The sequence below is a fragment of the Podarcis pityusensis genome (genome assembly GCF_964106645.2).
Source record: "Podarcis pityusensis genome assembly, chromosome: 1".
NCBI classification, from domain to species: Eukaryota; Metazoa; Chordata; class Lepidosauria; order Squamata; family Lacertidae; genus Podarcis; species Podarcis pityusensis.
In genome coordinates this window covers 101,311,024-101,326,478 of record NC_138028.1, presented here as the reverse complement: position 1 = coordinate 101,326,478, position 15,455 = coordinate 101,311,024, and the positions used below count along the sequence as shown (strand labels likewise).

The 15,455-nt window shown below is 41.2% G+C and overlaps 1 protein-coding gene and 1 long non-coding RNA gene across 16 annotated transcripts in view; one reads left to right on the top strand and one right to left on the bottom strand.

Annotated features, from left to right (window-relative positions):
* Positions 1–15,455, bottom strand: part of ARHGAP15 (Rho GTPase activating protein 15) — a 379,294-nt gene that overhangs the window by 54,301 nt on the left and 309,538 nt on the right. For all 15 annotated transcript variants that reach the window (XM_081008190.1, XM_081008185.1, XM_081008181.1 and 12 more), the window contains one exon: positions 8,741–8,875. In XM_081008190.1, the coding sequence (XP_080864316.1) occupies positions 8,741–8,875 (135 nt within the window). The remainder of the gene's footprint in view (positions 1–8,740; positions 8,876–15,455) is intronic.
* LOC308479388 lies at positions 1,821–9,119 on the top strand. Its single transcript, XR_013987660.1, has 4 exons — positions 1,821–2,445; positions 3,193–3,273; positions 5,475–5,520; positions 9,059–9,119. It is a non-coding gene; the product is annotated as an uncharacterized lncRNA (long non-coding RNA).

Sequence of the window (15,455 nt, the reverse complement as noted above, 5' to 3'; positions counted from 1 at the left end):
CCTGCCAACCTAGCAGTTCGAAAGCACGTCAAAGTGCAAGTAGATAAATAGGCACCGCTCCAGCGGGAAGGTAAACGGCATTTCTGTGTGCTGCTCTGGTTCACCAGAAGTGGCTTAGTCATGCTGGCCACATAACCCAGAAGCTGTACGCCAGCTCCCTCGGCCAGTAAAGCAAGATGAGCGCTGCAACCCCAGAGTCGTCCGCAACTGGACTTAACAGTCAGGGGTCCCTTTACCTTTAGGATTCATTTAGTCTCTGTGAATGCATGGCAATGTGTGTTGCAACTGTAACAGTGACTGAATGACTGATATTGTGTGTGTGTGTGTGTGTGTGTGTGTGTGTGTGTGTGTGAGAGAGAGAGAGAGAGAGAGAGAGAGAAATCTCATACCTTTTCTACTAAAGATCTGCCATACAGACTTAGATCCTATAAATTTATGGCAAGCATTAAAAACATGAAGTTAAAATAGAATTAGTAGTGCTACCATCTCCATTGGAGCTGATTCATTAAGATGCCAAAGAATGAACCGGTGGTGTGAGCAACTTTGCTCCAAGTGCTACATCCAAAGCTGGTACTTTACAAGAAAGCAAGAGTGAGAATCATAGCATTGCTTAATTCTTCCATTTCCTCACTTTTCCTTACTATTCTCTCCCCTCTTTTCAAGTGTCACTCAATACAGCAGGTGCAGTACTGCTGCCAAAGATGCTTTTCCATGGCCAAGATCACCAGGTTTCCCGGCCCTTGGATTCCACAAAAGACTCTACTTTGAATACTATCCTGCCCTTTGTTTTAAAGCTACCCTCCCCTTGCACTCAACTGTGAGGATTACTTGGAAAATGTGTTTGGGCCAAACACATTTCAGCTTGTGGGATTACTCAACTGCAGTGTACTCAACTCATTTGTTAGATTACTTGTCACTAGCCGTGTTGGTGAGGTGACATTTCATATCCTTGACTGTGTGTATGTAAATGCAATTAACAGACAAAGATTTATTATTTAAGGCAGCAGTGAATGAGGCAAGAGAGGAACTCGGGCTTTATGGCAGAACTAACACATACATTCTTAGCTAATGGAAACAGAACCAGGTACGCAGAAATAAAGTCCCGTGCATAGCCAAATAATAAAGTTTCATTTCCCAATGCCTTGAACAGAATCGACATTGGAGAATTCAACATATGATGCACTGAGGAAGCACAGATCCAGAATAGCAGCACTGCCCAGAGAAGATGATGATCAATGCACATGAGGGCACAAAGTTTGCATATTCTTTATCTCATTGTGAAATCTTACAAGCTAGATCTCCCAAAACATGGTCCTCCTTACAGATTTAGAAACAGAAGCCTGTACTGTCCAGTCCTTTTAACTTATTCATGTTCCTGATTTGACCATTTTGTTGTAATTTAATAGAAGACTACGTAAGTCTACTTGCTATAACACAAACTGAGTTGCTCTACATCTTTTTCTTTCATTCTGGAACATGAATCCCTGCTCCTGCTGCTGCCTCTAGGCTAGCCTTGCTTCTGCTTCAGCATGCCAGCAAGATTCCTCAGATCTAATAGCTAAGGTTCAGATAATCCTTGAGTGGTGAGTCTGAACATCTGGCTTCTTGGCTCATTCTCCTTTGCCACCAACCTAATACTGGATTGCTCTCCTGTGCTTTAGCAACCATGGGCTCCATGGTTATTCTAACCATTACTCCGCCACTGGTCTAGTTACACCTTATGGTTTCCAAACACTTGTGGGGAGTCATGGAACCCTAGCAGGAGTTTCTTCATGGCAGGATGGGTAATGGGAGCCAAACTTCCCTGAATGCTAATCTCTTACAATGCTTTGGGTGTGTTGTGGGGTTCCTGCAGTTCATGCAGAGGGATAGTGAGGTTCAGCATGCCAGGACAGCATCCCATAAAAGCAAAGTGTGAAACCTAGAGCACTCTCCAGAACCCTCTGCAATGCACAGGTGTTCCTGCCCAGAAGTGCAAGCATTCCCCAGTAGACAATTCCACTGAAAAGAAGGTTGAAGGAAGGGAAAGGATTTGAAAGCTACTGTTCTAAAGTTACTTCTTCCAGAGCTGGATAACTTTGCACACAGCCCATGAAAAATACCTTTGCTCTTAGCAAGTCAGCTTGCCCCTGTCATAGCCACATTCAAGAAGCTGGAAAGTTTCTGTTCAGTTAAGAAAGAGTAACTGCTTTCCTTTTTTCACTCATAGCTCTGCTTCCTGCTGTTTGCTCCAGAGAAAAAGAAGTGGCACCCTCTGCTGCCAAGGAAGAGAACGGCTTTTCTTATGAGAGCTTCCAACAGATCCTGCATAGTGGGGTGATCAACATCGGAGTTCATGTGTTTTTCCAGCTTGGGTTCTGATGGGCCAGGCTGCCCAGGATGGTCTGTCTTCTCCAGTTCTGATATTTCGTGAGAGCCAAATGGAAGGGGAGCTCTAGCAGCTTGGTATGAATATGGAAACTATCCTACTCCAAAGCACTTGTTAATAGGCATAAGAGTATCTCTTCCGGTATCTTCACTAAGCTCTGCATGTAGTACTGCCCTGGTTTGTCCAAGAAAGTGTAATTCCCACATGGAGTGACTTATAATGAAAAGGAAAGGAAACAGATACAAAAGCATTGGATGGAACATCAGTCTTTCCATGAAGGTTAATTATATTATAGTTTTGTGTTGATCTTCACCTTCCCAATCTACTCATTCTTCAAAAACAACCACCACCACCAGCTGAAGACAATGTAAAAGGTTTTTAAGGGTAAACACTATGCTTAAGGCTGTAAATCTAAAAGTTACTAAGAACCAGGGTAAGGTTTAAATAGGATTGTGCCAGATTCATGTTCAAGACTTGGTAGAGCCAAAATTATTGACCCTATTCTGTGTTTCTTTTCATGATTGTTTACAAGCACCTCCTGTTTTAAATGATGTTCAACACTTGCTGAAAACACTGTCATGCTGTTTCAACACATATTGTTCTTGGAACCAAACACTCAAACACCACATATATGCACACAACAAGTATACCATTTCCCTTCTTCCTTGCCTTCAGAAATCTTGGCCTTACACCTCACTGCCATTTAATTCTATTGACTTGTATTTTCTTAAAATCAATAAATATTACTCTAATTTTATTGGCTTGGATGTTAACTTAAGAAAGGTAAGAGAAGGAAAGTTTACTATCCCCTCCTCTCTTCACAGCCACGTAAGTTCACTGAAAAGCCTCTCTGGTGAATATGAAGGTCTTCTTGAGCAACGTGGAAGTAGGCTGCTGGGGGAGAGGCAAGTCATCCCAAAGTAGGCTTTGATCCTGAGGGTAACTTAAGGAAATTCATGGAAAGAAGAAAAGGTCCAGATAATTTTCTGAGACTCTGAAGATTCTGTTACCTCGGGTTAAGTATTTAATTTGTTCTGGAGGTCTGTTCTTAACCTGAAACTGTTCTTAATTTGAAGCACCACTTTATCTAATGGGGCCTCCTGCTGCTGCACGATTTCTGTTCTCATCCTGAAGCAAAATTCTTAACCCGAGGTACTATTTCTGGGCTAGCGGAGTCTGTAACCTGAAGCATATGTAACCTGAAGCATATGTAACCCGAGGTACCACTGTACTTGCACTGTTCAAATAGTATGAAGAGTGCAAGCTCACTAGCATTACTGTTCCTTAACAAGGCCTATAGTCCACAAGTTTCCTGTTTCCATTTTGATGGATGACTTCCATTTTGAACTCTTCATTGTGTGTGTGCGTGCACATGAGACAGAGAAAGAGAGAGAGAGGCACTAAAGCTAGAGACCCAGACTGGGATCACTTATCGCCATGGCATTACATGGGAAGCTCCCCAAAATAGGGAATTATAATTTAAATTCAAAAGGTTTTGAAAGGAAGGTGTGGAAAATTTTCCATTGTCATTCCTGGCCACATAAATGGAACAGCAGCCAAATCTGTCCTGGATAAATCTCCAGTTCCCAAATAGCTTCTTTGGCAGCTCTAAAATGCTATTTACGTTTCCAGGTGATTTGGATATACAGCCGTTCTGCCCGCAATCCCCATAGAAAGAACTTATCACAGCCCTGGACCTACTTAAAGGGGGGGGGCTCTAGCTTGTGATAATAACCTGGCCAGCCTTGACTGCTTATTGCATTGGCTGCCTTCACAAGCTGAAATGCTGACCTTCTGAAACTGTAGTCAAGCTCTGATGGCATTAGTCACAGCACTGTCTCTCTTTTTTACCATGCATATTTCAAATGTAAATCTGTAACAAGATGGTTGTGGATCAAGACCACAACTATTCCTTTTAATGAAATTAAAGCTGCCTTGAAAAATAAGAGCAGATGAAGAATGAAGTGCAAAAAAGAGAAAGGAGAAAAACATCTGGAATGGGGGGGGGAGAACTGAAAACAAGGGCACAGCTACAACAGCAACACAAAGGGAGGTGAGGAGGCTTTTGTACACACTGAAAATGAATGGCCAGGAAGCAAGACTAAAATGTGCTGAGGGTGGCATAACTATAAGCCCTAGTTCTCCATGAGGTGGAAATTTTGTGCCTTGTCTGTATCCATTCAGGCTACAGGTAGGGTCTGAATGCTCCTCCATACAAGAAGTAAATAAATATGCAAGAAATTTCTATTCATATAGAAAATTATATGTCAGAGAGAATAGCTCTAGCTTGTGAAATTCTACCCATTTGAATTTCTCTCTAGATTTAGGGCTTCTGAATCAGCTGGTGTTGCTTCTTCAATGGCTGTCATGACCCCAGGGTCTGACACCCTATCTTCAGGAAATGTGGCCATTGATTCAGAAAAGTATCAGAGCAAGGGAGCAATTTGCCCTCAGAGCCAGCCCTAGAAGTCCCACTCTCACAGAAGGAAGGAGCCCATTTTACCAGCAACTATCTGACCTGAGGAGGCCATGCTGCTGTCCTCATATTGTAAGGAATTCTACTGTAGAAGTCCAAACAGAACTAAGACACAGCTTCTCTAATTGCTATTAGAGCACACTAGGCTCCTTTAATTGAATGCTCATTGGAGTTGCTGCTAGCCACACAGATAAATCTGCAGATTTATTTAAGGATGTGTTTCCCTGTTGCTGTTGCAACACCATTTGCCTGCTTGTATGAGTCTCCTGCCTGAGTTTCAAATGGAGCTATCCATGGTGCTACCAAATTTGGTGGCACTTTGCCTTTATGGAGTCTGACCTCTGCTTTGCTTGACTTTGCCATCTCAGAACCAAAACATCACCTTGCTCAACTCCAACTTTGTAGGTGAAGAAACTGCATCACTGTGATGACCTACTTGATTTCTTACTTTCAAATTTTACTGGGATGTGGGCTCTACTGAATATTTGACCATTTTGATCATTACTGCTGGATGAGGGGGCTGAAACACCCTGATAATGAAAATGTTTGCCTATTTCAAAACTGTTCACTGCCATTGTTTTACAAATATATTGCTAACTTGGTTCCATTTTTCCCCATCATAAATTCTAGGTATTCTTCATGGAACTGTCACATCGTCAATCCAAGCCAATCAAAGGTAAGAGAGTGGTTGGAATATTTTTGATGACAATATGTAGCCAATCAGATTTGGCTATGAGCTGATGTCACTGAGGATAAACAAAGTAGACCTCATGAAGTGCTGTTTTCACTTTCACTGGACGAGGACTTTATTTGCTATCGATGCAATGCTCTTATCGCTAAAACTGAAGGGGTGTGTGCTTTTTAACACTACTGAAAAGTTTTGCAAGAAGTGCCCATCTATCTGTCAGTCCTAACCACCACAGTTCTCATGCCATTCAGATAACATATGAGGACATAGATTTGTATACTTAACAGTATGAGTTATTGGACTATAACTTGTGCTGTAAGCATAAATGGAAACAAACAGGGTGACACGTGTTGCGTTGCTTTTTAAACTCTGCTGGCTGGAGATACTAGGTTGCATCCAACTAAATCACTGTATGTGTGGAACGGCTTCACAAGTGCAACAGAACGTCCCCTCCCTCTCCTCCTCCAAATCTGAACTCCAGAGAAGTTTTGGGGGTGGTGCGGGAAAGGGAAGGGAAGTAATTTTGTTTGATACAAACCAACAAGATTTGGATCCAGTAAGAATTCACGGAAATCAATGAAACAGTTGCAACAGATAGCAATAGTGTCAGAAATTGGTTCACTATTCACACCGCCACTTTCAGGCTTATTTAACCAGCTATTTATTTAAATATTTTTATGCTGCCCTTCATCAGGACATACTCCATCCAAATAAAACTATTGTTTTCCCCAGCCATAGAACCCTGGGAACTGGAGACCTTTGAAAGGATTAGTAACCAGTCTTTTCACACAAAAAATGGTTTCCAGGTCTCACCATGAAAAACCATGGCAATTAAACTGGTCTTAAAGATACATCAACAGAATATAACAAAATGCCTTTGCTGTTTTCAGGGTTGGTTTCTTTTATACATCTGTAGATGTTGTCCACCTCAACATTTGAAGCCAGATGGAGAGGCAGCTCAATTCTAATTAATTAAATAAATAAATATATAACCGGAACAGCTACCTTGGCAGTTTATAAAGTAACCAGCAAAGACCACATTTCCCCCTCAGTACTTTAAAAAAGAATAACCAGACAACTAATTTTCCTTCTAAGTAACTATCTTCTAAACCCCATAAATGACTGCTCATTAGCCTGTCAATGTTTATAATGGCTTTCAGAACTGTAACAAGAATTAAAAATAGTTCAGTGAGCAGAAATGGACATTAATTTGTCATACTTAAATATGAACGCTTGAATGAGTTAGCCACAGCAAAGCCCCCTCCCACAGTTCCAAAATCAAAAGCTCTAATTTATTGCTTGCTACCTGTACCTCACTCACCAAGAACTGGTTAAAACGTATCTAATGAAGCCACCTTAACCTTATGTTACTGGAGAGGTAAAGGAAGTAGAACATTATGCAGTTTTAATTTTGTTTTGTTCCAGAAACCCAAATGAAGGACTGATTGAAAGAGAAAGACAAGAGATAGACTGTGTAATAAGGGACAGGAATGGATTTAACCCCCAATGAACAATGTTACATACACAGAGATTGTCTAAACATCAGAAAGAGATTAAAGGCTGGGAATGCATAAAACACTTGACTGCTGAGCAACGTACATAGGATGTGAAGCAAAGTGAACATCAGGTTGTGCCCCATGAACCAACTATATCCGTTTGAAGAACTGAAGAGTTAGTACTTCAAGAGGACCTAGCAGGTACATTGTGGGCCACCTGAAGCGTATGTTAGAATGAGAGAGCTTCAAAGAGAGATCTCCCTCCTCATATTGGTGGAGCACAAAAGCTGCAGCCAGCACACTAAGGAATTGTTTGTTCCACATTGTTTTCCTGTTAGATAATTATATAACTCCTGAAGTGTGGGATGAATCTCAAAAGACAAACTGCTTTGCCCTATTTGTCTTGAAGATGAAAAGGGGGAAGGTGGGAGAAGTGGGACCATGGGTTGCACCTCCAAAGGAGACCCACTCCTCAGTGTGTTTGTGTTATTGCATGCTTAACCACCACAGGGTATCTCTAAGCAGCCAAGAGCAGGAGGGAAGAATTTTGCAAGATTTATTCCACTTTGTTACACAAGATGCTAGCCGTGAAGAGCTTTCGTTAAACCTAAAGACTTTTATGAACATAAAATCAAATTAAACAGCACATTAAGGGTTCTATCTTCTCTGACTGATGTGCACGCGCAAACAACTCTCATTAACGGTAATGGCAGTTACGCACGCGCATCAATCGGAGAACAGATCCCTAAGTGCTTTATTGTTTTTCCTGGAGATTTTTCTCTATTGGACTTTAATTAAGCTCCTGCTAGGCTTGCAAGTTTTCAGTTTTTTAAGGTTTGCTTTTTAAAGGAAGAAAGAAAAGTGAAATCAGCTTCTTTGGCAGATAAGATCCCCCACCCCCAGCAATTGTCACAGTCAAGCCAAAGACATCAACACTAAATATCTGCAAGACATCTGTTTGAAGTTACCTTGCAGCCTTTGAAGGGCTTGTCATCCTGGAGCAGGTTTGCCAACTGACCAAGACAAAAATGGCCTGGTTTGCTCCTGCAGCTGTTAACTACACCTTGATTTATACAAATCAGCAGGTGAAGGTTTTCAAGGCATGGAGCTAAGTATTATCACCTGCTACTGATGAAGATAAACTTGCTGTTAAAGGCACAACTGTAGGGTGGCAAACCTAAGTTGGCAAGAAATTTCTTTAAAAAGGAAGTCTGACTAAAAAAGGAGGATGTTATGAACAGATATGCAATGCACTGGTCTGTTGGTGATCATAAGGCAAATGTATAAACCTGGGATTGCCAGTAAGGTGTCACACTGTCTTGCTATTACACACACAATTTCAAATCTTTTTTGTTTTTAAAGGCATGGAGACATACCCTTCTAAATTATAAATATTAGTCCTGCCTAACAGCATTATGTTTTGCTTACATGAATTATAACATGTCTAATTATAAGACAACACATATGCGGTTGATTATTTTTTCTCAGTATGCCGAGCTCTTCTAAGAGAGATCATTTCCTGAAAATAAAGGGACAAATGTTGCAGCAACTGAAATAGGAAGTGGAAGCAGGGTGGGGCTGGGGGAGGCAAGAGCAGGTAAAAAAGCAACATTTGGGATGCATCTTCTGCAATTTGGGGATATATAGATATATATAATATTAAAAAGTGCATAGGCTATTTAATTAACTGCTACTGTATGCGATGTACTTACTTATTGCCTCCACAAACTGTTCAAAGAAGCAGTATGGGAACAGTGGCTCAGGCAGCTCTCTGAAAAACATCTTGAGTGCTCCGGTGACAACGTGGATGTCCTCCCACTGGCTGTCGTCCAAATTCAGCTTCTCTTCTGGGAAAACACGAGGAGAAATGGAACAACTGGTTTTAATGAAACAATTACAAGACACTAATTATTATGTTAATGTTTGCCTACTATCATCAGCAACCGTTAACAGCCTTCTGCACCTAGAGGTTTGGTGCTTTGCATGGGTTTCCACACCCCCCTTTCTTTCTTTCTCTCTTTTTTTTCCAGAGGAAGAGAACATTTTCAATGGAATACCATCTGTAGGAATGCAGCTAACAAAAAACAAGAGGCACAAAGAGACAGTAGCATTGACACAGGATGTCAGATACATTTATTCCCATAATGCATCAGTAGGAAAAATTAGCATCACAGCTCAACATGATTCAAAGCTATTTGGTTTCGAGGCCGAGGGGCTAAGAGTTGCCAGGGATGACCGGCTCAAGGGACCAGCCTAAAGGCCTTTCTGAGCCAACAGGAGACATATGCTAAACATGGCAATACAAAATGAGTTATTGCTTTACATGTGTTACGTCTTGCTATGTACAAGGGAATAATGGGCAACACTTTTCTTCCTCTCCTTTTTTGTTGTTGTTGCCTGAATGTAATGTCAGCAAGGAATTCAGTATTGTGGTGGTGGGTGGGAGGGAGGGAGAGAGGAGGGGAAGAGATATTAATTCCTCCTTATTGCTTCAAAAATATTTTGTTTGGTTTTTCAACTCTGGGAGGAAGATTTGCCCAGCAACAATATTAGACAGACCCCTGTTGGCCTACCTAGGCTATGCAAAGCTGTCAAAAATGATAACACGCTAAAGACAAACCACAAGTGCTTGCAAAACTGATTTTCTGAACAACAGAAATCTTTTCTTTTGAAGCTTGACTGAGCTGAGAAATTTAAATATAAAAGGAGGAAGAATGCAAGAAAAAAATTCTAATAAAAAGATGGGGTGATTATTACTTTCCTTTCCTTTGAATACTTATTAGAAACATCTGGTATTATTATTAGGCTACAAAAAAACCTACAGAATTAGAGACCTGACAAAACTCCAAGAAAGCAAAAAATGCCTGTCGCCGTGAATTAAAAGTAAGCAAAGTTCTTTACAACATCTACCTGTTCCAGAAATGCACAAAATTCATAAAGATGTGGTTTGGCTTTTACTTCAGAAACATTTTCATGGGGTATATTCGAGTAAAGATCTAACTAGTTTAAAACTATTGGAGAAACATCTCCACCCACCTCAGAGAACATAATGTTACCAGTTTTGAGCAGAAATGAATTGTATTGCTTTAGCCATTATTAATGCTACTTGCGTAGACAAACTTGGTAAAAACATCACACACAGCACCCCACAACCCACATACCACAAAGTAAACGTTTTCTAATATTTACTGCTTTCCAAAGAGTGGTGTCAGGAAAAAAATTAAAGGTAGGTATAAAGTTTCTAAGTATTGCGATATATTGACAATAACATTTATTTTCCCCAAACCCACCTCTTCTTTAATTTATAAGAGGTTGAAGCAGAGATTGAAAAACATACTTTTAACTGGTTCTCTTTTTCTTCTTTAAAACAAAAAAACCCACTCAGACTTTTCATCAACATAAAAACGATTCACTCTTGAAATTGAATTAGGACTTTCTTTTGAACTCCATGATCAAATTTGATTGATTGTATTTCAACAATTAGCCTTTTATTTCCCCCCATACACCATAGAAAGAGACAGACAGCATCCTAGCAGGCCGGTTTTACACAGTTATCTGTTCACAATAGCATCAAAAAGAGAGACCTGATGGGGTTTACTGTCACTTTAAAGAACAGGGTGGGTTTTCACATTGTTGAAATCTGTCAGATATTTTGAAATGTCCCTCTCACTATGGTGCCACACCCCCTGCGTGCCCTTATAATAAAATTGGTTTTACTCCTGATTAAATCATTTTCTCCCTACCCACTACCATACTTCTCATAATGGACCTGTGTGCACTACAGCTGGTGTTCTTCCCATGGTACCAATTCTTACTTTATCTTTTCAGCACTTTGCTGCTAAGATCTCATGCAGAGTGCTTATGTTTTGTTAAGAGCTTCATTCTTAGAGAAATAGCTTAACACATGTTCTAAAAATGTTGTACAACTTATTGCTTAAAACACATTTTGAAAATGTATAAGTACTGTAGCTCTGGCACAAACCTTTAAGTGGAAACCTTAGCAGAAACACGCACACACGCACACACACACAAAACAAAAACCCCTGCCGTTCTGGCTTGGTACAATTGTTTTTCCCTCTCTCCTGTACATTAAACATCTAAAGCGGAATACACGGATTCTAAAGTTTACCAAGAATTATCTGCCCAGATTTTTGCACTGTTTCCAGCTCTTCAAGGTAATGTGTTAGGAACGTATCATCTTGAAAGCAAAGGGTGTCATTTTACCCTCAAGCAATAAAGTGACTTTAAAAAAAAAAAAAAAGTTCATTAGAAGGGAAGCATGCCAAATTTAAAAGGGGGTGGGGAGAGAACTGCGTCAAAAAACAAACTGCAAGAATAATCGACTTGTTCAAGGTAATGCTCTAATTTTTGTTATTAGTCATGGGAGATACTTGAGTATAGCTTGAGTGTGGCCTAAAATAGCATTCACATGTGACCTCCTAGGAAAGACTCTCAACCGTGTATCACTTGCAAGGGACACCCCCAACTACCCACATAACCATGGGTAGCATGTAACACATGGGCTGGGCTGTACCATGTGGATTTAGAAGTCCCATTTATTCAAAGAACAAAAATAATAATATGTAGAACCTGAAACAAAATGTTGCACTGTAGATCTGTTCAGAAGGCCGGCTGCCCAGCCAGCTAGCCAGCCAGCCAAACTTTCCTCCAGGATACCTTAAAATATTAGGGGAGTTTAAAAATCCTGCTTGCCCCCCTCCCCAAAGTGACACTCAGCATTCCACGGTTCCTGGTGTCCAGTAAGCATGGCCAGTCCTTATTGGGCTGATTTCTCTCTCTGCAGAGAGAGAGAAATTGTGTGTGTGTGTGTTTTTTAAAAAAACTTTTACATTTTTATTTCAGCAAACCTTGGGGATTCCTCAGATACCTCCTCCTCATTTCTCAGCAGCCCTGTTTTGGCTTTTCTTCCTGCCCACACTGGGACATGAACTTGCTATTAGAAAGAATGATGAAGCTGATGCTGTTGATATGGGCTTGCCATCTGTTTACCTTGAATAGGACTCTCACAGTAGGCCTGAATGATTAGGTAATGATCACTGTATTATAGGCCTGAGTGACTAGATAATGTTCCACAATGGTCAGGTTAATGGCAGGGATGGGGAACCTCGTGACCTGATGTGAGGCGTTGGATTGGTTGCTTGTAGAAACGCTATGCTATCTGCTTCCACTTATGCCCAACACACACACACACACACACACACACACACACTTACGTTACAGAAATGTTCTAAGTCTCCAGTGACCTTGGAGCCAAACTCAGGGAAATGCTGCCCTTGAAACTTCTCACCACTCGGGGGGGGGGGGGGGACAGGGAGCACATAACGACAACAATAATTACTTATTAGTGTTATTGATGTAAACTGATTTGTGGATTCTTTGTCGGACAAGGCAAGGTAAAAATGGAACAAAGAAATAAATAATGCAATACAGTCATACCTTGGTTCACGAACGGCTTAGTTGTTGAACAAATCGGCTTCTGGACACCGAAAACCCAGAAGTAAGTGTTCTGGTTTCCGAACGTTTTTCAGAAGCTGAACATCCGACGCGGCTTTCCCTTGAGTGCAGGAAGCTCCTGCAGCCAATTGGAAGCCGCGCCTTGGTTTTGGAACATTTCGTGAGTTGAACGGACTCCCGGAACAAATTAAGTTCGAGAGCCAAGGTACCACTGTACAGAACTTTGTCAGAACAGTAAGAGCCAACTCCTAGGGGTTGAGGTCCCTTCACCCACACCCACACACCCACATTGAAATGGTATGTGTGTGCTATGTATGTCTTGTGATCAATAATGCGATGCGGGGCTTGCTTACCCCCTCCCCCATATTTCATTCAAGTTGGCACCCCTGGTCAGAAATAAGGCCCAATTGGACAATTCATTTAATATTTTGCCCAAGTCAAGATTCAATCCTGGTGTACAGGAATATTTTATTTGTTTTAAGTATTTGTGTTATGTTCACCTCTTTAGGAGAGGAACCAAGGGCTGCTTCTAATATAACTACATAGTGAGCACATATTTGGTTGCATAAAAGACTTTGCCTTTTCCCCCCAGATAGAAATGCTTCTTCTAATCATGAAAGGCTTTTGATCCAGCAGGGAGGTGATTACTTTTTCTTTTTCTCTTTCTCCCTCCCACTGCAGGACCCGGTACCACCTCACACAGTGCCCCATACGGCCCCCAAAACTACAGAACAGTGAGGGAGGTGGTGCTAGGTGCTGTGTGGAAAGAGGAAACTGACAAAAGTCACACACTCCTCCACCAGTGGGAACAAAGTCTAGGGCAAATTTGGTCCTTAAACGATTTATAGGTTGAGAAGTGAATTTGGAACACTTTGTTAGCATGATGAACCATCGTCAGCCTTGCTATTTATTCTTTATTATAACATTTATACTCTTGTTTCCAGCTCACAATTAGTTGTTCACAGTGGCTAGCAACAATTTAAATGAAATGCAATTATACAATGAGCTAAAACAACAAAAGCAAACCAAGTGACACAGAAGATCATCATCAGCATAATATTCAAGAGCAAATATTTAGGATCTAGCCAAACCATAAGTGCACTGGAACAGAAACATTTTGGTTTGGCATCTAAAGGCAACGAGGAAAGGAAGACCTTCTGATCTCCAAGGCAGAAAATTCCACAGCCTAACTGAAAATATTCTTTCTCACGTCTCTGCAAACTGTAACTCTGGGGGTGTGGGGATATGGAACAGAGTTTATGTTATGTCCAAAAACTGTTCATGTGGACCTGCCCTCAAGGCTGTTGGCAGGGTTCGAAATAGCCAAGCACCTGCTGAAGCCAATGTCTCACTAGGGGATCAACAGCTAACCCCTACAGGCCCTAGCTATGCTTTTATCTCCTTGCCATCACTGCCTGCCCTCCCGTGTGTGAGGTGGGAAACCTCACTTACTCCCTGCAACTGCTGCCCTCTCTGAGTCAAGACAGAGCAATGATGGGAGCAAGATGGAGCAACAATCTCTGCCTCTCCCTTTTGTCAGCTGTGTGGGTTAGGCCCAGAGGAAAAGGGCAATGGAATGGACAGGGGTAACAGCGGTGAGGACAAGTGTGAGAACAGCCAGCATATATGCCCCAGAATGTGCCCCTTATTTGGCAGCCTGAATTAAAATTTTAATTTATTTCCCCCCATACAGCTGACTGAGGAGTCTTGCCTTCCACCAGCTGCATGAAAGTATCCACGCCATCTGAATTACCCATGGTTGTGCCAGGCTGCAACGGCAGCTTCTGCTAGAATCGATAAGTGGGTTTTAGGTATTGCGGCTAATTGCTGATAGACTTCTCTAATCCTCTACCTTAAGACAATATCCTTTTTATGTCAGCCCCCAACAGATTGTTTGCCCTCCCCATTGCAGAACACAAAGAGAGCAGAAATGATCAAGGTTCACCACCCCAAGTGTACCATCATCAGAACACATAGCTCCAGATGAAAAACAAATGAAACATGAACTTCAAGGGCTCCTGACGTTCAATTTCTTGCATTTAATTCCTCCAGAATGTTGGCATCTATCAGTTCAAAGGGGTGACTGCTGAATGGAAAATTGATGCAGCTACTTAACAGCATTTTGACGTAAATAGATGATAATGTTGATCCAATAGCAAGAATGTTGCCTATGTTTGAATCTACGCATTACTAGAATACCCATTTCCATGGTGCTTAGCACTAAATTAGCAAATAGCTGTAACTAAAAAGCACATGTTCTATGCCTGTTGGAGGGCTTTTGTTTATTGCAGTTCTCTGAAACTTCAGTTCACTGACCTGAGGGCAAGCTGGAAAAACCCGGTACTGCTAATTTAAATCTTAATTGGAGTTAGAGGGAAATAAGATAACACTGTGGCATGCTCATTCCTGGAGTTACTCTACTGATACTCATTGAGTCACACCGATCAGAGATGAACTCTGCCATTGTTTCTGCATGAAGAAGTCCACTATATCCAGCAAAACCACAAGTAGTTTAGAACAAGTACACGACGAAAACAAAGACAATAGTTCAAAAGGTTTTTAAGACATGCATAGCTGTCACCCCAAAGTTATGCTTGATATATTGTCATTGCGTCATTATCTGTACACAGATATTTGGACATCTAGACATATGAATGAAGGTTGCACACAGTTATTATCACACTATCAAGGGGTTATCCACTCTTCACCTTCCTTGCACACCATTTGAAGAATGTAGCACCACTATAAATAGTTGGCACCCTGATTTTATAGATACAAACAGCTGTAATGCGACACAGAGTGACTTACACTGATGTTACTACAACAGTATTGTGCATAAAGCAGCTGGGGCCCATTCAGTTAGCTATGTTTGTCTATTGAATCGACAAGGATACGTAGTAGTATCTGTTTGGAAAGGACTGAAGCCAGTAGGTTGTATTGACTGTAGTACTT